Genomic DNA, 21,397 nt, shown 5'->3' with positions numbered 1-21,397 from the left:
TGAACCGGTCCACCTAGCCCAACCAAACCGGGTACGTTGGCTCGGCTTCATCTTCCTCGCCACGACCGTTCCTCCTCCCTAGGATTTCGACCTCCGAGCTTCACTCCCAACACAAGCATACGGTAATGGCGTACTGCAACTCTCGCCAAATTCACTGCTGAACGATCGAAGCATCCTCAGATTCATCCTAACACTCACTCTCCTCCTCTCTCTCTCTCTCTCTCTCTCTCTCTCTCTAGAGACCGGCAATGGCGAGTTTGCCGGTGGTGGCGCTGAACGGAGCATTGGCCGGACGAGCGTCTCGTGGCTACCTGGAGAGGAAAGCACTGGCGAAGGCTAGGATCCAGGCGTCGAAGCTCTGCCGCCGGTTCTGCACCCTCGGATGGGCGTCGAGCGCCGGCGGAGGCATCGCCGTTGAGGTTCGCCGCGACTCGGTTCCGAGGTCGAACCGCCTCATCGCCGCGGGACGTCGTCCTGGTGATTTTCCCCTCATCTGCTCGTTCCGATTACTTCGCCCTAGTATTTCGCTCCGTACCCGCTTCTAGTTGTTTCGCTTTCGCAGCTGATGGAGTTTGGCGACTAGTGATTGTCGTTGAAGTGGAGAGCGTAGTCTTTTGTAGTGCGAATTTCATTTAGTGTACGCAATGTGACCAAGAAAGGTTAGGAGGTTGGAGGATTGATGTCGATGGAAGGTTGGAGCAAGTGAACAGAATGCTTCTAAGTGAAGGAATGGTTCCAATCCTAGACGTATGAAGAAGGAATACCAACGAAGGATGTATGGTGAATCGAAATCGAGAGCTTTGGTTCAGATACATATTTGTTGTCGATGGTTGCAGTGCTCGCTGTAACTATTGAAGCTTAACTTGGTCTCTATGCTTGTTTTGATTATGTTTGTACGATTGCAATGAATGTGATGCGGGTTTATGCATTCTTGCTTTACAGTCAGGTTTACTTATCTGTATTTCCTTAGGTGCTCGGAAGGACAGAGTAATGCCAGATTACATGTATGGATTGTCTGCTAATGGATCGATCCTGCCTTTGCCGTCTCCTAAGCTGTACTCTAGTAAACCTCCCAGGTGTATGAGTTGCCTTTCTTTTTGCACAAAGGTAGTAATCATGCGTAATTTCCGAGACCAAGACATGGACATTTCTGCCATTCTTGTTATAATTTGGAGCTGAGAATTTGTTCTTTCGCATCTCAAGGTCATTATCCTCACTTATGAGAAACTAGGAATGCTTCGGCACGTTTGTTAAATCAGCATTTAACTATTATCTCACAGTGTTCACTGGCATTTGAAAGATCTTAGTTTCCTCTTGAAATGTTAATCCACCTCTAAGCATTAACAAGAGCGAAGAACTTCCTCAATTTATCAATTTCTAGTTTTCATCTGTAATGAACTTAGCATTTAGCTGGGATCCAACGATCAATTCTAATGTTCCCGTGCTATAAATCATTGTACTCTCTGCAGGAATAGAATACTTGTCTGCTTTTGCTATCATGCCTGCTAAATCAGTTCTGCTCCCTCTCTTTTGTGTTGTTTGTTTGTACATATCTTTGCAGTAGTGTCACACATGAAATGAATGAAAAATATTAATTAATTGGTGAGCATGGGAGAAGTTTTTCTATATTCCTCCATTTGTTGAGTTCTCTCATCCATTAACTTGCCTGTAAAGCTAGTAGAACTTTTTCTTACTTCATTTCCATAGCTTGTATCTTTCAGGCCGAGGGGTACCATTTCCTTTTTAATGATGCTCTTGAGCTTCATCATCTGGGCCTGAATAATTTGATTCCAAACCATGGTCTGCAGCAGACTGGCAAAGGAGCTGCAAGTTATGCAAACATAAGGACATATGTGAAGGCTGGGGCTCTTAATTCAGATAACCGCACTGAACCATTGCCAGTATTGCTTTCTTCCCTTTGTTAATTTGTTGGATTTTGCATCAAGTTGTACATTCTTTCAGTGAAGATAATAGTCATTGCTTTTTCTGATCTGTAAAATTGCATCACTTGCAATATATCCGTGTACACCTATTACAAGGAGGGATTGGCATAGAGTTTTTAATTTCTGCAAATATCCTTTGATTGAGAAAATAGTATAAATAAATTTAACGGCTCTCTTTGCTTGCAGCGCTGCGTTGTTCTAGACATTGAGGGGACCACCACGCCGATATCCTTTGTCACTGATGTTCTCTTCCCATATGCTCGGGATAATGTTGGGAGACATTTGTCTGCGACATTTGAAACTCCAGAGACTCGTGATGACATTAAGTTACTTCGTTCCCAGGTAAGATGCTCATTTCACAATTTTTGGTTTGCTTACATTACTTGTCTGCAAAATAGTTTCGACTTTCAGTAGGAGCTTTACCTTTTCTGCCGCTCTGGGGAATTATTTCTCGAATTTGAAATGATGAATCCAGTGGATCATTCAGCAGTGAATAGTTTCTCGTACCATTCTCAATGGTCTGGATGATGGAGGACAACTTTAGAGAATGGCTGATAAAAGCACTGAAGCAATATAAATTGGCATGAATTGTTCAGATATTGAATTTTGTTTGAGTTGCTTTGGCAAATTGGGCTTTTCTCCCAGTTTCTGCGACAATCTTTTAGGATATTCTTCACTTGGATTATATGTGCTTCTGTAAACCTTGTTTATATCTTGCTTCTATCCCCCATTAGAATGGGTTATGCAATTTGCCTCTGGCTATCTAACTTTGACCTTTGTGCGTGTGGAAGAACCTTGATCCTTTCACATTATTGCGCAGAGGAGAATAAACATTCATCAACTGAAAGTAAAGAGCTGAGAGAAAAGAAAGGAAAGGAAAAACTCTGTGTGCCAAAAAGTGGGCATGAAGGAACTGTTTATAAACTTGAGCGTGCAACTGTTTGTTCTAAAATATTAAACTGTTATAGAATGGCTTGGTACATATTTTATAGTTTAACACCCCCTCATGTGAAGATCAGTAAAATAACAATTGGTTGAAGCATTCAAAGTCAATACATGTGGGTTCATAAAATATTGAAACCTGAGCATGCAAAGAAGGACAAATCCTGAATGGGTGAAAGGAAGGTGTGAGAATCGAACTCAGGCCTCTGGCCTTGACTCGTGTTAAAGTTGATTGTGCAACTTTTGTTATACAAGTCTGAAACAGTTAAAGAGACTGGTGTGATATACACTTTACATCTTAATAGGTACAGTGTACAATAATATGGAAGTTTGCTTTTTCTAAATGGTCAGAGGCATCTGTGTTTAGATGCCCTGGAGATCATGAACCTGTGCTCTTTTCATCTTAGATAATGAATGACTATACCTACAATGAGTAAATTATGCTACTTTCACAGCGGGTGACTATACCTACAATGAGTAAATTATGCTACTTTCACGGAGGGTATCCCTGCGCATCATAGAAAAGAAAACAAAAAAGGCCATTTAAAGTTTTGAATACATAAGAGTTGACTATGTTACTATACAAATGTCAATTAACCACTCTAACAGAAATTTGGCAAGCATGTCTGTTTCAACAGATGCTTTTGCTTCATGTAAAATCAGACTTAATTGGAACTCAAACAATTACCATATTATTTAGCTGGTTAAATTGTAGGGTTTTACAAGCCCGTGGCAGAAGTGCAGAAAGTGTAACATGAGATTGCAAGGAGAAGATTACTCATCCTCGTGAAATGATCTTTTGCCATTGGCCTTCCTCTGGATTAACCAATTAATTATTATCAAGCAAAGTATTTCAAACCAAGAGAGGAACTCTGTTCTGCTGTTGAATAGTCCATCGGAGCCTCGATAGCTCTCTCTTTATTCCCAGATTCTTCTGTTTACCTTGTAGGTCGAAGATGACTTAAAACAAGGTGTTCAAGGTGCTGTGCCTATCCCAGGTGATGAGGCAGGGAAGGAACAGGTCATAGCAGCTTTAGTTGCTAATGTGGAAGCTATGATCAAAGCTGATCGCAAGATCACTGCTTTAAAGCAATTGCAAGTAGGCATGACAAACTTCTAGACGTGTGCTAAAGTGGAGGCAAGCCTAACTGGCCCTAAATAGCTAACACTTTTCCATGCAGGGTCATATTTGGCAGACAGGCTTTGAGAACAATGAATTGGAGGGAGTGGTTTTCGAGGATGTACCAAAGGCTCTCACGAATTGGCACAGTTTGGGCATAAAGGTTTCTTTTAGGTTAACGAGTCAAATCTCTGTTTCTGTCTCTTTCTTGCAAAGCCCTTCCAAGAAAGAAAATCAGCAGTATTCTGCAGATAATGCTCATGTGTTTATTTGTCTTACTTTCATGGACACACTTAGTTTACAGGAGGTTATTTGGAAAGATAATGAACCAAGAAAACTGAACATGTTAATTTTTAGTGTGGCTATGATTCTTAAGTGAAATAGATAAAGTTATTTCAGATCCATAGATCGTATCAATGTTGTCATTAATGTTAGGATGGGCTTTTGCTTTATGTTCCCGTGACATTACTTTCTTGGAGGACTCTACCATATAGTTTCCTCTGCAAGCAGTTACATATGAACTTATTTTCTAATTCATATGTTTTACCATGAGGTGAAGGTGTCAAAGGAGAAATTCTGTTATAAATATTATAACCTGTCTATACCCAGTGAGGTCTTGGGTAGAACATGGTGCATACATAAAATGGAAGCAAGTTGGCAGTACTTTATGGAATCTGTGATGGCTTCAGCAATGTCACACCAATTAATTAGCAGTTTTAATATAATTTAAAAAAATTATCAAGCTTCTCTCTCTCTCTCTCTCTCTCTCTCTCTCTCTGATGCCCACACCCACACATGCACCACCCACACACACAAACAGTTGTCAGCTTGTGAGCTTCAATGGGTATGTTATTTCTTGTGCAACAGGTTTATATATATTCCAGTGGTAGCAGGTTGGCACAAAGGCTTATATTTGGCAAAACCAATTATGGTGATTTAAGAAAGTACTTGTGTGGATTTTTTGACACCTATGTTGGGTAATCTTGTAGCTTGATTATTACTCTCTTTAACAGCTTTCAAGTATACCATAGATAAATCGGACTCTCTCTGTCTCTTTCTCTCTGTGTGCAGGAATAAGAAGGAAACACGAAGTTACATTGAGATCTCAGAGTCATTGGGAGTTGATAAGCCTTCGGATGTATTATTTCTTACAGATGTCTATCAAGAAGCTGTTGCTGCCAAGGATGCAGGTAATTAGCTGCATTTAGTATCACCCTTTCCTGCACTGGCTGACAGCACCATTTTGCATTTGCCTCCGATTGTCATCTTTTCTCTTTAGGGTTTGCAAATCAATCCTTGATCTTTTTATTAAGGCTTTCTTTTGGAAAAAGGAGGAAAATGAGAGGAATGAAAATGGGCATGTAAAATTGGTGAAACTTTGAGATTTGAATGAGAAGAATATGGTCTTGATTCTTAAACATTGCATAAGAGTTTCTAAGATGTCCGAAAGGTGAACATAGTCAAGGATATTAAGTTAATCTTTCATGTTCTGCTTTTCAATCACTAGAACAGAAATGAGCAATCAACTGGGTTGTATGATTGGTCTTTTGAAACCAAGTATGACTCCCAGTTGAACTCACCTAAAGAAGTTATCATTAGAAAATCCAACCCAAAAGCTTGGGCTAATAGGTGGAGGGAGACCCAATGATATAAAGTGCATTTTGGACCCGTTATCACTATGCACTTTCGTGAAAGGGATAGCATTGGCTTTGATACCATGTTAGAAAGTCCAATCGAAAAGTTTAAGCTGATAAATGGAAGGAGACGACATGAATATAAAGAGCATTTCGAATCCATTGTCAAGTAATGTGCGATAATATTTTGACAATTACCTTTAGGAGGAAACGAGAAAGAACATCTCACTTCAAAGTGACTTTTGCTCATTACATTCTTCTTTTGTGGAAGATCTAGTTTGAACTTCTAGGTTTGAAAAAGATCTTACTATCTGCATTTATTCTTGTCTTCAATCACTTAAAAAATACATGTTACCTAGTCCTTTTGAGGCTTCAATTGGTTTTCACTGTCAGATATCTCATAATCTTGAAAACTGAGGAATACAAAGTTGCACTTCTGAAAATTATCAACCCGTTTCTGGAGATTTGGAGCATAACCTGGCAAAACTTTCACATTTGCACGACATTCTGGTGCATGATTAGCTGTGCGTGCCTGGTTTCCTTTAGGCATTCACTTAATTATCTGCCCAAAAATGCTCTCGCACTTTGCTTTGACATCTTTGCATTTGTTCTGGGTTGCTATGATGAAATCTTTCCTGTTGCTGTTGGCATGTTCTTTCTCAATTGGTGCTTCATCGACTATAAATGTATAGGTTTGAAGGTGCTGATCTTAATCCGACCAGGAAATGGACCTCTTCCGGAAAATCATGGTTTCAAGACAGTAAGTTCATTTTTGGAAATCTGATGGCACATGAGGAGTTGTAACTATATCACATGTTACATGAATTACTGGCGATTGTCTGTGCTAATATCAAAATAAATGGTTAATTATTATATATATATATATTTTTTTTTTTTGCTGGTGTCATTTTGTTTATCAGTAGGTATAAAGAGGCCGTTTTTCAACGGAGGAAGATATATAAATGTATAGACGCGCGTGCGCCCAGTCGGTGCCGTGGAAGATTTGTTCTAATTATATGTAGTGATTTCCAACATGGACAGTTCCCTTGAGAAGATGCTCATAACCTCCAAAAATACGCAACATGAAGTAAACAGGGTCAGATCCGATGTATGCGCGGGTAGCAAAAGAAGCATATTAGCTCTATGGAAATACGAAAAGAAACTGATCAAAGTAGATCTGAAAGAGACTGATTAAACGTGGTTAACTTCAAGAACTGTTTCCTACATGCATTATCCACGTCTCTTGGAAAGAAAACCACATCAGTTTCAAACTCCATCCATTTATATACATATCCCAGAATTCATTTAAGCAGTATAAGACATGGAAGATCACATAAACACATGTTGTCGTCGGATTACCGGGAAAACAGAAGCGATGTCTCCCATGGACAATTGACTCGTATCCCAGAGAATGGGGCAGCGAGGAGAGCCCTCGGCGCTTGCCAAAAACAATCCATTTACCTTCTGATCTATTCCCCGTAACAAGATCCTAGCATCCCGTCTATGCAAGGCTTGCCGTCCCGTGAAGAGTGTGGACGCCTTCATCGCATTGATTGGGTCTGTCCGTTGCTGAATTTGCAACGGACTTTTCCCTTCTGTACAGTGGCCCTCGATTGCTCCATGAAATGTCCCATGTGTTTACGCTTGGAAAGTGGGCCAAGTCCTGTCCGGGAACCTTCCCGGCAAAGCCTTCATTGTACCGAACTGGGAAGCTGACCCGACCCATCATCGATCAGCCTCTGGACCACCGAATCCGATGCATATATACTCACTCATTCACTCACAGACTCACGGCTTGAGATATGACATTATCACCTTATCATGACTCATCATGTTTGAATTGAATTTTCAAACATGTCTCCAGACAAAAACCTCTTTATCCGGTTGACTTTCTCTCTGACACGCAGTAAAAGCTGAAAAAGAGAGAGCACGCCCAATTTCTTTTCTTTTCCCTGCTTTTTACTTGGAATCTGCTGATCAGAGAGAGAGAGAGAGAGTGTAAATAGGGGAGTCCTGTAGATCTCACCGGTCACACCCAGCGATGCTTTTTTTGGGTTCATCAAAGTACTGCCTCCGCCTGACAACTCACATTCTTCCAAACATTTTTAACGTCAACTTGACATATGCTTGGTGGCAATCAAGCACCAGTCGCATTCTCTCTGTCAAAGACTCCACTGACTTCCCTGTTTATTGTGAAAAAGAGACTTTGCGAGAGAAACTTTCTTACCTCACAGAGAGAGAGAGAGAGAGAGAGAGATGGCTGGATGATGAATTGTTTGTTGGTGCTAATTGTGCTATTCTGAAAGAAGTGGATCTAACAGACAAAACTAAACTCAGTGTGCAAATTAAGCAAATAGATGAAGTAGTGGGACATCAGATAACAGAAATTGGGTGCTTATGAATAGTGAAAGGGAGACTTCCTTTTTTTGCCATTTTTGCTGGGAGACTTGACTTGCTTGGAGTCAGGGTTAATGAAGTTGAAGCAAAAGATATTAACTCTCAATAAAGAAAGATCCTCTTTTTTTTTCTTCCTGAATAGCTTATAGAAGAGTAATCATCAAATTGTACCTACAATTGAAGCATGACCTCCTCCAACTCAACCACATGCGACTGAAAATCATGTTAGGACATATAATACACAAAGAGACCCCTCGCTCTCTCCCTCCCTCCCTCCCTCCCTATTCACGAGGAGGCGCCGGAGACGCCGGAGACGCGGGGCGAGGTCACCGGGAACAGCGGCAAGAGCTGCGGCTCGGCGTCCCTCGGCGTGTTGATCGGCGACGGATGCAAGTAGAAGCCCTTCTCAGCTATGGCCCTGTCCTCCTCAGAAGAACTCCCTAGAGAAGGTGAGGACCTGTAGAAAGGGTCTTCATTGAGTGGAGTGACGGGGCTGAGCGCCAGCCGGGGGAAGTCAAGCATGCTCGGCGACAAGATCTCTTGTTTCCTCGGTGAGAACCCAGAATTGGGACCGAAGCCCGGGACCAGCGTGTTGATCATGAGGCTGTTCTTGAGGCTGTTCCTCCTCTCATAGAGCTTGAACCCTTGTTTCTTGGGAGGAATCGCACTCTTGGAATTGTTAGGCGGGAGTGATGGTGGATCTTGAGGAGAGGTGCTCCCGCTCGGCGGCTTCGAGGCTTGCTTGTTCACGGTCTCGGATGAGCCGGTGAGCATTTGGACCACCTGCTTGAAGTTGGTGGTGTCGGCCTGGACGAAGGTGGTTGGGTAAGGGTTGGTCTCAGATCTGGTGATGGTTTTCGGGGTGAGCGGGTGGGGCGTCGTGGGAATCTCCGCTGCGCCTCCATTGCTGCTCATTGGGTGATGATCACTGCTGGCGCTGTTCCTGTGGCCATTGATGATGCAGCTCGAGGAGGAGCTCATGGGCGGGTGTGGGCTTTCTCTCTCCTGTTGTTTAATGGCAGCCTCCATTGACGGGGGTAGAGAGACAGAGAAAGAGAGAAGGGACTGGAGTGGAAGAGAAATAGAGAGAACTTGAGTTTGGGTGGAGAAGAAGAGGTGGGATGAGTGAAAAACAAGGGCTTTGTTTTGCTTTTGTTGAATGATGATGTGGTGACAAGAGAGAGGGGGTTGCTTATTTGCATTATTTTGTTTTGTCCTGCCACTTTCCATGGCAAGACTTTTCTTTTAAATTATGAGAGAGATATTAAAATAAATTCATTACTTAAATAATATAACAACAGATTCCCATTGAACGCTTGAAAAAAGTTTATAATATCACATCATTTGGTAAATCAATTTAATTCACGGGTCTTAATTTATCTCTCATGTTAGATAATTTTTGCACACTCTCTCTCTCCTTGAATTTCTTGTGGGTGTGGGGTAGGGATTTGATGGGGAAGTGTGATAATGAAGGTTGGTGTTTTTGGGGGGGATTGAAAAGATGAAAGAGCCATTGGCTGTGTTAGGAATTTAGGCTCAAAAGCATATGTGCCTCCATTATAGAAAAGGCCTTTTTCTCTTCCCCCTCTGGCTCTGGCCATTTGAATAAAGACGATATTTTCTTTTATCATTCAGTGGCAAAAGCAATCATTAAAAAAAAAAAAAAAGAAATTATTCTACATGTTGGGTTTGATTGGGAGCCATTGACTTGATCGCCCAAGGTCTTAATGGACTCTTTGTAAGGTACGATGGGATTGGAGGTGTAATATGATGGCAACGTTTGATCGGAACTGCACCGTTGATTCTGTCTCCCTTGACGCGCGTGTCCAGATCCTCAATCATTTGACAGCATCGCCCATTGTTATGGGCAACTTCTATGAAAAGATTTTACATTGAAAACAAAGTTTCATTTCGAATTCAACAAAATTAAAGTAAAAATTTGTCACTGTAGTTCTTTATAATAAGTGGATTGCAAAAATCTTGGCCAATGAGCTAAGTAAAAGTGTTGCCTTCTTTTCATTAACGTGAATCGGTTTGCACTTGTGTAGAAGGTAGAAATATTCGAGTAGATAATATTTTGGTAATCTTTAAATTAGTCAAGCATCATCGAAGGATTGACATATCTCTGAGATACTTGACAGAGACTGACTTATGGTAGGGTTTTTGACTCCTTAAATTGGGGTTTCCTCTTGGAAATTCTAAAATCTACTAGGGTTTCTGCTTTGTTTTGTCAAATTGGGTCGAGCTTTGCGTCACAACTCCTAACCTTCCCGTAGAAGTAAATGGATCCTGGAGGGGGGATGATCCTCTCTCCCTGTCCTCTTGTAATTGCAATGGAGGTGTTGATCCAGGAGGTTGAATGCAACCAATCAGGCCGGGAAAATCAGGTGTCATCCTTGTTGTGCCAAGATTCAACTCAACCACGTGTCTTTTGCTGGTGATAAGATGTTGTCTTTTAAGGGTGACGCGTCTTCAAGCTTTAAGGTTCTTTAGGGAAAATGTTTGGTCCTGAAGTGATTCTACACATCTGACATTCTAGTTTCTGGCATACCGGATTTGTGTGGGTTTCAGAGAGGTCATCTACATGTTAGGTATTCAGGTATTCCTCTCATGACTGAGGTCAACCGACAGATTGCAAGCCACTAGTTGATCAAATTACTGCTAGATCTAATTGTTAGAGGTTTTTTTTTTTTTAATCAAAAGAAAAATTACATGCCTTTCTCAGAATAATACTCAAGAGTTACATAGAAGATTTCCAGGCCTAGTAAATTCCAAATAACTATGGAACAAAGCAAACACCAGAACTATGCCCGTGGATTATAGTTAATTAGGGTTGTTGATTATATATAGTCTTATTATTTTACGGTGTATTAACTTCATTCTCCCAAAATAATTAACAAAATTAACTTAAATTAGCTTAAATTAACAGAAAAGAATCATGGCGACTTTAAACGTTATGAGGTACTCCCAAAATTGACTGAAAGATTAGCTTATATATATATAGTGGCATTTTTCTTTTTTACACCAACAAGTAGGCAGCGGTCTCTTTGGCCAATGAAGTAGCACCGAGGGTTTTTCGATCAACCTCTATATGGCATCCCAAATCTACATTGAAATCCTATTTTAGGTCTGTTTTTTTTTTTTTTTTTTGACAACTATTTTAGGTCTGTTTGATTGAAGGAAAAATGTTCCTGAAAAATTATTTTTCGACTTTTCAGTGTTTAGTTGACAAAAGATTAATTAATTTACATATAAGTGAACTGAAAACAACAAGCTTAGACTTGGGCAAAACAACTTTTTCTTTTGGCAAAAAGGAAATCACTTTCCCTAAATCACCAAAAAAATGAAAACTAACTATTTTCTTTAAGAAAGATTATCATAAAAAATATTTTCCTTTATTACGAAGTTTTCAGTAAAATAAACACATCCTTCATATTACAAAATTATACTTATGACAAGTCATCTTGTGATTACGTGACAACAAAAACTTTAGGAATCTTTGAGTACTTATAATGCAATTCATCAATGCCTGGTTGGGAAGTGCAAATAGTTTGCAGCCCAAGTGGCTCATATTGTACGCAAGACCCTACGACGATCCATATTCTCCTTAATTTGCATCACTAAAGAGACTACTTTGTCTATGTAGAGTTTATAACAAAAAGTCAGAATCTTAAAAGTGATGTGTTCACATTAATTAAAACCCCATCCAGCCAAACAATAATATGCCGTTAGAGACCTTGTCCAAGAATAAAGAATAAAGCTTATTATTATTGTACCCCATTCACAGAATATTACAATTTCAACTGGTGTCATTTCATCGCCTTTTAATTTGAGAGAATTCTTTATGGAAAATCATCCCGCTATACACGCATAGAGGTTGAACTAGTGGTTGCATCCATAATTTAGCAACTTTTATGTCGAATATATGCTTCCTCTCACGACGTAATTCTATATCCGCAATTGGGTCATTGATTCCATTTTTTAGATCGTGAATTAATTTCTGAAAATGGAATAGAAAGAGAAGAAAAGGGGCAAATTAGAATAAAGTCCTCTCGTAAAATAGATAAATTAAAAGAGGGGGGGGGGGAATAGAGGAAAAGAGAATAAGATGTTGGAAAAATGCGGGGGACCAAGTGCACCATCGAACGCCATTGCTGCTCCGAAAAAGCTTCATAAGCGCAATGATTGATGTCTCTCAGCAATTCGGAAGTGCTGCAGCCTCACTGCAAAGATACTTCATACGAATCACCAATGGAATCCCGGGATTGCAGAGACCGAACTGATGTGAAGCAAAAGAGGGGAGAGGGGGGGGATATAATGCGAGGGAGAGATTAAGTCATCGATGGAATTGAATATGGGGATCTGTGGAGCGAAAGGGACGGGAGGAGAATGTAGAGGAGGAAAACGAGAGATTGAGGGAGGGCGTAACTTGTCGGGTCTAAATAGCCATCGATGACAACACGACACACATGGCAAGCACTGTCCTCCCATTGTTACTGCTTGAAAACGATGAGTTGGTCTTCCATCACTTGCTCTTTAGACTTTAATGCCTCCCCGGTCCAAACGCTCATCGATGCCCTCTCTCCCCTCTTCTCTCTTCCTTTTTCTCCTTCTGCCTTTTGGACTTTTTACCTTTCCTTTTTTTTTCCTGCAAGACTGCATTTTGTATGCATTCAAATTTTTTTTCTCTCGCCACATCCCACATCCCTCCTCTCATACGCTTTCGGCTATCACACGCCATGGACGTAGCACGACTTCTACGTGTCGAAAAGAGGGGGCGGCGAAGCCTGATGATCCATCGGGTCCGGCGACAGTAAATATGCATGCACCGCCGCCTCAACTTTACGACTAATTAAAGTGGTTAACATTGACGTTTTCTCCTTCATCCTCACGCCTATGAAAAGTCTTTGGAAGTAATTGAAAGCTCCAATTTATGGTGCGTTTGTTTCACAGAATATTCAAAGTGTGTGGATAACATTTTCCAAAAAATAATCGCTCATATCGCTTACAAAAATGAGTAGATGAAAAATATTTTCATCACTTACGAAAATAGTTAGTCAAAAACTATTGTCAATAATAAAAACACTCCATTAATTAATTTTTCTAAGTAATCTAACCAATTATTCTTCAAAAAATATTTCCCAAATCTTGAGTTTTCCATGAAGCAAACATAACTTTATATTCTTTCATTCACAGCTGTAATTTTAATAAAATAATGCAGTTTATGTATCTGTATAGAATATAAGACGACACTGTTGATCTCCTGCCATTATTGACTATCTAGCTACGGACGCCCCAAAGTTCTATTTTTGTTCTTTCTCAACATGGTCAAAGCTAAATTTGCTAACTAATCTGTCGTTCAAATTATGCTTACGCAGCGTAATGCTAAAGAAGTGCAGTCGTCTAACTTTGCTTTAAACGACAAAGTACGTCGTATAGGTAGACGATTCTCTTGCCACTATCCATGATTATGCAAGCCTCGACTTTAACCCTAATTTATAAAACGGCGACTTGAGTGGCGGTGGGGTCACGACAAGACTGGAGATAATAATAAGATATTCAACCTTGTTAGACTTTGAGACTGAGAAGGTGGAGAGAAATTTCCTTCGTCGTCATTAACGTTGAGACATAAAGAAAAATGGGGGGGAAAATAAACAAAAGAAAACTCGTGGTCGGCACAAGAATTGTGTCTTTTGGCCGGCATGAGTGGGCATGTGTTCTTAGGTAAGTTCTTGTTGCGGGAATGGTTGGACACCGATGTGTTTCGAGGATGATTCCTTACTTTGCAGCTTCTGGGTTGCTTGCTGACTCGGGACTTCGTTGCATCCGCGTTCCATTCTCAGATTAATTAAACAAAACAACCGCGTCAAATACTATTTTTATCCTTGGCGTTGCTACTTGGATCTTTTAATCGAAAGGCATTAATTTAGAAAATAAGAATAGTACCTAATCTCCAATCTCAATGGTTAATGATGTGCGTGAGTACGATGATATTAGGCTACGCAACTTTTTTTATGCGGATTATTATTACCTGTGTCTTTCTAGTCATTGTATTGCGAAAAGTCATAGGGTTTCCTAGCTTAGAAGCTGCCGAGAATTGCCAAGTACATGCATGCATCTGTATTTCGACGGTGCAATTCCTCTTGATTTTTTGACCAAATAAATTGGACTGATCCCAATCTACGAGCCTATATAAACAGTATGAACATGGGACTTCGTAGCATCCGCATTCCAATCTCAATTTATTTAACGAGATGATCGCGTGGCTTTGCTATTCGGATCTTTTTGGTCGAAAGGTGTCAATCTGGAAAATAAAATAGTACTTAATCTCCAATCCCAATGGTTAATGATGTGCGTGAGTATGATGATATTAGGCAACGCGACTTTTCTATGCGGATTATTATTACCCGTGTCTTTCTTAGTCATTGTGTGGCAAAGTCACAGGGGTTTTTAGTTTAGAAGCTGTCGAGCATTGCCAAGTACATGCATGCATCTGTTTCTCGAGGGTGCAAATCCTCCTTAATTTAAAAAGGTGATAAATCAGCCCGATCCGGATCTACGAGCCTATATAAACAGTATGAACATGGCTAGTTTTCCTCACATTTTAATTGAGTTGCTTGTTTACATGTGTAGCGGATGTAAGTATCTCATGTAGGCTAATTGTAATTAAGGACATGTACTTTTTCATTGAAAGGTAAGTACAGAAAGAAGAGAGGGGTCTTTCTAAATTAGTGTTCTATCGTCTCTGCTGTGAAAGCGACTTGGCTTAATTAAAGCACAGATCTCCCCCCAACTCCATCATAGTGATTATTAGTATTATCATTATTAGTTATTTGTGCGTGGAAATCAAAGCAATTTCATGTTGGTGGGTTTGAAAGGACGTCCACCGGTAGGTGATTTTCTAGATCAGTAAGTGCTTTGGTTGGACTTTTAGAACTGATCCGGTTGAGGAGCGAGAACAAGAAGAACCGTGACTGAACTTGCGTATCCCTATTATCTACCCTCATTTAATTTACAATGCATGCGGATCAGATTCATAGCAGTCAAGGCCGCATGGCCCTACCCTAAAGACTTTCTTGAACTTAGATAAGGTGATGTGCGTACGAGTCAAATGGTCTGGAGTAAACAACACGAATTCGGCTAGTTTAGTCTCGCCTGGAATTTGATGAACTCACACCCTCCCTTTTCGCGTTATGTATACCCAATATTTTGAAAATCTCGAAATTTTTTATTAAATATACTCGATAGATGTCCATTACTATGACAACCCGCCTGGAAAATAGCCTAAAGGTTTAGACCAAAAAAAAAGAAAAAAAAAAAGCCTAAAGGTCCAGAATATAAGAAACATAGCCACCGAATACTGGGTACGGTAGTACCACTCTCGATATGGCTATGTCGCACGTCGTTTTAGAGTATCGATCCTCCCGTTTTCCAGGCATATTAGTTTATGCTTATCTCATCATTTTTTGACGTGGAATCCATCTTTTTCTTTTGTTTATCTCTTAATAACCGGCTAGAGAACCCTAACCCCATAGCCCTATGAATGAGCAGCATTTAGGTATTAAAGTAAGGTTGGCAGTGAGTAGAGGGCAGGTATTGAGTAAAATTTCTTAATTATATAGACTACAAAGTTGTTTTGTTTGACCGACTACTGGTAGGAGGATGTTACTTTCAGAAAATGACAACAGTTTTACTTACCTAATTCGAGCGACTTCGCCTGCAGATTTACCTGTAGAGACAAGGGAATAGCAGAAAATTCTTAGTCAATGCATATCCCACCTAAAGGCACACTTCAAGGTGATGTATGTCGTCAACTTGTATGTTTTACGTCAAGATAAACAAAAACTAAATTCGTGCAGAGACTGCAAAGGAAAAGAAAAAGTTCAGTGGCTCAAAGCATATATCCACGTAGATATTCAAGCGAACCGTGGATTAATTATGGTTGTTTTTGAAAAATTCGGATGCCTTATTAAAAGATAGAATAGAGACGTACTTACTTATAAACTGGGACATAAAAACTTAGGTCAAGCTTTTTATTAGTATATTGAGATGTGCAAGTAGAGGAGTGGCCATAATCAAAGGGGAAATTAATAGGCACCAAGAGTTCCCACCTGCTCAGGGCGCAGCAAAAGTTGAAAAAAAGATCTTTGAATACTCCAAGAAGATGTGGTAATTCAATTTTCTTCAAGAAGAACCCAAACTGAGTTGACTAGAGGTCCCTGGGATTGAGTGACATCGAGCTCGAGTGCGAAGAGCTGATAATAAAGATAACATGAACGGGACCACTCGCAAGCTACAGCCATGTTCCAAGGTCCGTGAATGGTGTGTCCAGATATGTTGCTGACATACTACAGCTGTCCTGCTTTGTATCTTATTGCGTTCCTTTTCGTTTTTCTGCATATAATAAAGTCCACAAGGTCATTTGATAGTATTTTCCTGAGTAACATCTAAGGAAATATCAAGTGACTCGATTAGGGTTTCTCTTTTCTTTTTTCACTCTGGTGATTAATTATAACCCCTTCACCTTTTCACGTACTGTTTCTCCTGCTTTTTCCAGGCATGATTGTCTCGAATTAATGACCTCTTTTTCCTTGCTTAACGTTTTCTCTTCATTTGAAAAGGAAGATCGGGAAGCAAGTCAGAGACGATTTGACGGTGTCATGGAGTTCCTTGAATCGGAAGAGAGAGGGGGTCTCTTTCGTGCAAAGAAAGCCATGCAAATAAATGCAAGTGGTGGCCAGAGATGAGTACTTTAGGTATGGGAAGAAATTCATCTCCACCGAAAAAGTTGTGTTCAGACGATGATTTCATATGATTTAGTCGTATTGAAAATGAAAGTACTTATATGACACATGAACATCGTGTTCATTTAGACACGAGAAAAAATTAAATTCAAAGTGAATTTGCCACCTCTCATCTCATCTAGTTGATAAGTTTTTTTTTTTCTCACTCTATTTTGTCAAGTAGTCATCGATGAGATATTTCAAATGAAGGGGAGAAGTCAAACATTTGAACTGCCTTGGGTTTCACAATTAAAGGAGGGAAAAACGACCTTTATGGTGGGGGCATGAATCCTTTGTAAGGTTTAATATCTCTATCAAAGTCTCAACAAATCTCAACTATTAATAAATCATTAAAAAATTTCACACTTATCTTGATTCATATGAATTGATATATTATTGAAAATTTTCAAAATTATCCTTCTTCGTATGGATAAATAGTGGGGCGGAATGGGGCACCGAAAGGAGGCACAAACGGGCACTAGACCCTTGTCTTTATGGGGGGAAAGCTATCTATTTCTTCCCCAAATATCAAGAAGAAGGAGGAGGAGAAAAAAAGAAAGAAAGAAAGAGAAATGGCTTGGCGGACTGAAAGGGGCTAAGCCCAACTCGGCCCAATATTACATTTGTGTAAACCAGGAGATGCTAGAAATGGGCCAGGCCTCCCAATCCTCAATTGGCCTTCTTGGTTACCTGCGTTTTGTAGGGACTTGACTCGAAATTGAATCAAGTTTATGGGTGAAATACTGGGGTCTTGTAAATTGGTTAGATAAACGTAATTTTAAATTTGCTTATACCATAATCAGTTGTGTTTTGAGGCTGTCCAATTTCTTCTAATTTACTAGAATGGCCCATTAAAAGGACCGCGACTAGGAGGATCGATGCAATCTTTGTAGTCCCACGTCGAGCTCGCATGGATGGGTTAATTAACTTGTAATCATGATTCCCCGATTTATAAAGTGGGTGTTCTCGAAATTGGCATGCTAGACTCTATTAGCTCTTGGCTATTTTTTGTACTCGAGGTGCCTTACTTACTATATCGCCTCGTGAAAATTACCGATTGTTTTCATTTTAAAATATGTAATTTCACCTCATTGATTCCTAGAATTTTCGAGACAACGCGAAATCAGCTTACTCCGTAACTTGTACTAAGATTAGGCAACTTAAACTTGTTGGACTCAATCAAGCTAAACAACACTTAGACTTATTGTATAGATGTTAATTCGGTCATAAACTTTTCAATCCTATTAATTTAGTCTGAAATCTTTACACATAATTCAAAAATAGTTATTCTGATCAATTTTCAACGAAAATCACGTGAAAACATCCCATATAGGACAATTGGCAATGACTAGATTGTCATGTTACCCATTTTCGATGATGGGAGGATTATATTGGAATTTCATGCAAAGATTTACTACTAAATTAATAAATTTAAAATGTTTAGTACTTATTTGGTATCCGTACAATAAGATTAGGATTGACGAGTAATTTGTTCGGCATTTCTATACTAAATAAGCTTTGGATCTTGTATTGCTTAATAACTCACACCGGAGCTCTAGGACAGGTGATGTATTTAATCAAGACTTGACTCCTTATGCACGTCTCTGTCTGGCGAGTGTCTCGCATCTCTCGCATCTCCCGCATCTCCCAAAGCATTTTCACGTGCAAGCTAAGCAACCTTTCGCTTTGTCCTTTTATTGCATTGGCTAGCCTGACTTATTAAGCCAACCTTTTTTGACGACCTGACCGCAGAGAAACTTCGTCGGTGTCCCTAGGAAAAATTGGCCATCACTCTAGGGCGATTCCAGGATAAGAGGAACGATAGGAATCAAGCATATTTAGGTTGTTTAAAGCAGCAAAAAGCCTTGTTTTCCTCGGACCGGTTTAATAGACCTAAGTTTACAAGTCATCCACATCGCCTAGATTGATTTTATCCTTGGTTTTGATCTGCTAATGTCCTTTTCTTCTAACACACAGAATGTCCGAACACTAAGCAAGGTCGTGTGACTCGACCAGTCACTAAGGCATGTAGATATTGAAACATTTCACCCATCTCTCAGATAAACTTGAAGACTGGTGTAAATCTACATATTATATTCACACATTCTTAGACAGAAGGTGATGATTTCGTTATTGACTACTATATTTGTTTTGACTGATGAAACGCAGTGAATAAAGTTTTCAATTGCTTTCCTCTATAATCTAAGCATCTACCCAAAATTGTAAAAGATAATGAAACATTATAAGCAAGTCTATGTATCGACATACGCATATTGTGAAAGTTTCGTGTGCTTAAAATTACTTTAGAAAATCAAGCTTGCACCTTATGATTTGGAAAAACAAAAACAATGAAATAAAAGCCGCTCCAAACACACTCAAAAGAGGGACTATGCAAATCTGCTTTCCCATCTATGCTATTATATGGTGAATTCGCAATTTAACATCAATGACAACCAAACACGGATGACAAGTTTATTCTTTACGCATTTTTACCTATTTAGATGCTTGTGTTCTAGAATTCCCCAAAAAAATTAATTTGCTTTTGAAATTCCCGAGCTTTAATTCCCTTTCTGACTCCATTTGTCTCCATCACGTGGTAGCAAAGCATGCACATGAAGAGTAAATGCATGCAAGATTTTAGGACCTGGCAAAAATTAATGAGTTCCTCAAAGACCTAAGCATTTGTTTCTCCTCTTTCTTTTAATGGTTTTACACCATACTAATAATTTCATCCTGATAGATCTGATCTAAAAATGTTTTTACACCCTTTTTTCACCACAGTAAAACCAAACTAAACATAAATTGTAAAGACGCATAAAAAAGAATGTGATTCAGAACTGCACTATTCGACATTTTTACCAAAGCAACTTCTTCCAGATTTTGTTTAGTGTCTTGATAAGCCAAGGCTAGAATTTTTCAAAGAAATAAAATTGGATCCAAAGACAGTTAGGTCTTCTGACTTTTCTCTTTTTTTGTGAACCGACAAAATTAGGGCATTCATGGCACATGTAGTGAATGATACAGCATTGCTTACACGAAACCAGGAAGCAAGAATAGAATATGTTATGTGTGTAGAAGGTGTAATTGGGTCAACACGGTTAACGCAGGATCGGAAATTAATGAAATCAAGACCTTGGATCTGAGTCAACCCGCTTAATTCCATCAAGATCTGCGCAGTCCAAAATTGTTAAATCCATTTCTTTTCAAAGCCTTGGATCCACCGAAGCGGCTGGGTACCATGTGGATTCAGTCAATGCTAATTAGGGCTATTCGATCCTAGTGCATCATATTATACGTGCCCAATTGAGCCCACGAGAAAGTACAATGCTAAAGAAAAGGGCACTTGGCAAATTCAACACATTTGCCGCCGGAAAAGAAGATCCCCACACGTGTCGCCGGCGACCGCCACTTCAAGGTCAAGCAAGAAAACTAGTGCACCCCCAGTGGAGGAATTAAAGTATATGCTTTGGTTTGGTTTTATTCATTCTTCCTCTATGCACATAAATCTAAGGGAAAACACATAGCAATCATATGCAAGAGTAAAGAATGACTTTGGCATATTCTTGATCTGGCATAAGATCTGTTCGACTCTTTTTTCCCCTCCAGATCTCTGGTGAATTGAGAAAGATTGTATGTACAACATCAATAGGTAGATGAGATTCAAATATCGGCATAGGAAAAGTAGTATTCTTCTTTTCTACATAGCAATCGTATAGTGCCTTAAAGTTACGCGTCGAAGTATACAAGCACATTTTCCAACACCATTGTAGAAGTAGGGAATTCGTGGAGAATTAAAAGGGCATTTAGTAGCTGGATCAACCTTCAATCATAGATAATCGTGAGCTCAAAACTAGTTTTATAGAGGTCCACTCACATATTTGAACAAATGGACCTACTTTCTTTTGGACCTTTAGTTAAATTAATGGTATCTGTTCTTTGGGGTGATGAAAGGCCATTCATGTTTTTGCCATATTTGCTTACTTTCGATCCATATTAAAATGTCGTAAGAAAGTGTTTTTTGACATGTTCAATTTGAGTATTTTCAACCCAAATGGAGGGAGAGCAGGCATTAGGAACTTAGAAGGATCAGATTTGCAATTACAAATAGTGCACTTCCCAAGATTGCCATCTTCACAACATCTGAATTCAAGAAGATTTCATCTCATATAATCAGCAGAATTGTAGAATTTACTTATATCTACACAACACTTTTCGTTAACATTGTAGCAGCAAACTCGCCAGAAATAAGCATCGAATAGTTATTTTCATTCGAAAGAAAACAGGAAAATGCTTACCACTGGATTTTACTTGGCACCTACAGGTCGGGGTGGTGCTTGATTTGGTACATTGAATTGCTGCATAATTCATGCAAATTGTCAGGCGTATATAATATTTAATGTGCCGAGAATCTAGAGCTCTCTTCAAGCCAATAATATTCTCCAAATTCAACTTAAGCAAATCTCAATTAATTTAATGATCACATTCCGTTCTCATGCCTCACCTAATATTTTATGAGGGAAGCTCACACTTTAAAACATCCGTGAACTCTCTTGGCTTGCACTCTTGTAGGGCGCAGAA

The 21,397-nt window shown here is 39.6% G+C and overlaps 2 protein-coding genes across 7 annotated transcripts; one reads left to right on the top strand and one right to left on the bottom strand.

The window, feature by feature from the left end:
* LOC104448463 (probable bifunctional methylthioribulose-1-phosphate dehydratase/enolase-phosphatase E1) lies at positions 1-6,514 on the top strand. 6 transcript variants are annotated; one of them, XM_010062287.3, is made up of 10 exons: positions 1-122; positions 240-477; positions 971-1,107; positions 1,812-1,901; positions 2,130-2,285; positions 3,835-3,984; positions 4,067-4,168; positions 4,873-4,982; positions 5,077-5,195; positions 6,332-6,514. In XM_010062287.3, exons 2-10 carry the CDS (start codon positions 249-251, stop codon positions 6,421-6,423), a joined length of 1,185 nt encoding a protein of 394 aa, XP_010060589.2. In that variant the 5' UTR covers positions 1-122; positions 240-248; the 3' UTR covers positions 6,424-6,514. The 6 variants fall into 6 exon arrangements, with proteins under 6 accessions (XP_010060589.2, XP_039170971.1, XP_010060587.2 ...); XM_039315037.1 differs by having other exon boundaries at positions 1,809-1,901; XM_010062285.3 differs by having other exon boundaries at positions 1,722-1,901.
* A 299-nt stretch (positions 6,515-6,813) lies between these two features.
* On the bottom strand, positions 6,814-9,208 carry LOC104448464 (VQ motif-containing protein 4). The gene is made up of 2 exons (XM_039315041.1): positions 7,666-9,208; positions 6,814-7,552 (listed from the first exon to the last, which is right to left on the bottom strand). The coding sequence occupies exon 1, from the start codon at positions 9,063-9,065 to the stop codon at positions 8,322-8,324; it is 744 nt and encodes a 247-aa protein (XP_039170975.1). The 5' UTR covers positions 9,066-9,208; the 3' UTR covers positions 6,814-7,552; positions 7,666-8,321.
* Between the last annotated feature and the right edge of the window lie 12,189 nt (positions 9,209-21,397).

This window comes from Eucalyptus grandis, chromosome 6, assembly GCF_016545825.1.
Source record: "Eucalyptus grandis isolate ANBG69807.140 chromosome 6, ASM1654582v1, whole genome shotgun sequence".
In the NCBI taxonomy this organism is placed as follows: domain Eukaryota; kingdom Viridiplantae; phylum Streptophyta; class Magnoliopsida; order Myrtales; family Myrtaceae; genus Eucalyptus; species Eucalyptus grandis.
This window is presented reverse-complemented; position numbering and strand designations above follow the sequence as displayed.

Bases quoted from the DNA above. Each gene is read 5' to 3' on its own strand.
- LOC104448464 (XM_039315041.1), bottom strand. From the start codon at position 9,065: ATGGAGGCTGCCATTAAACAACAGGAGAGAGAAAGCCCACACCCGCCC.
- LOC104448463 (XM_010062285.3), top strand. From the start codon at position 249: ATGGCGAGTTTGCCGGTGGTGGCGCTGAACGGAGCATTGGCCGGACGA. The intron at 1,902-2,129 runs GTATTGCTTTCT...CTTTGCTTGCAG, and splicing joins ACCGCACTGAACCATTGCCA to CGCTGCGTTGTTCTAGACAT. The intron at 5,196-6,331 runs GTAATTAGCTGC...ATAAATGTATAG, and splicing joins TGTTGCTGCCAAGGATGCAG to GTTTGAAGGTGCTGATCTTA.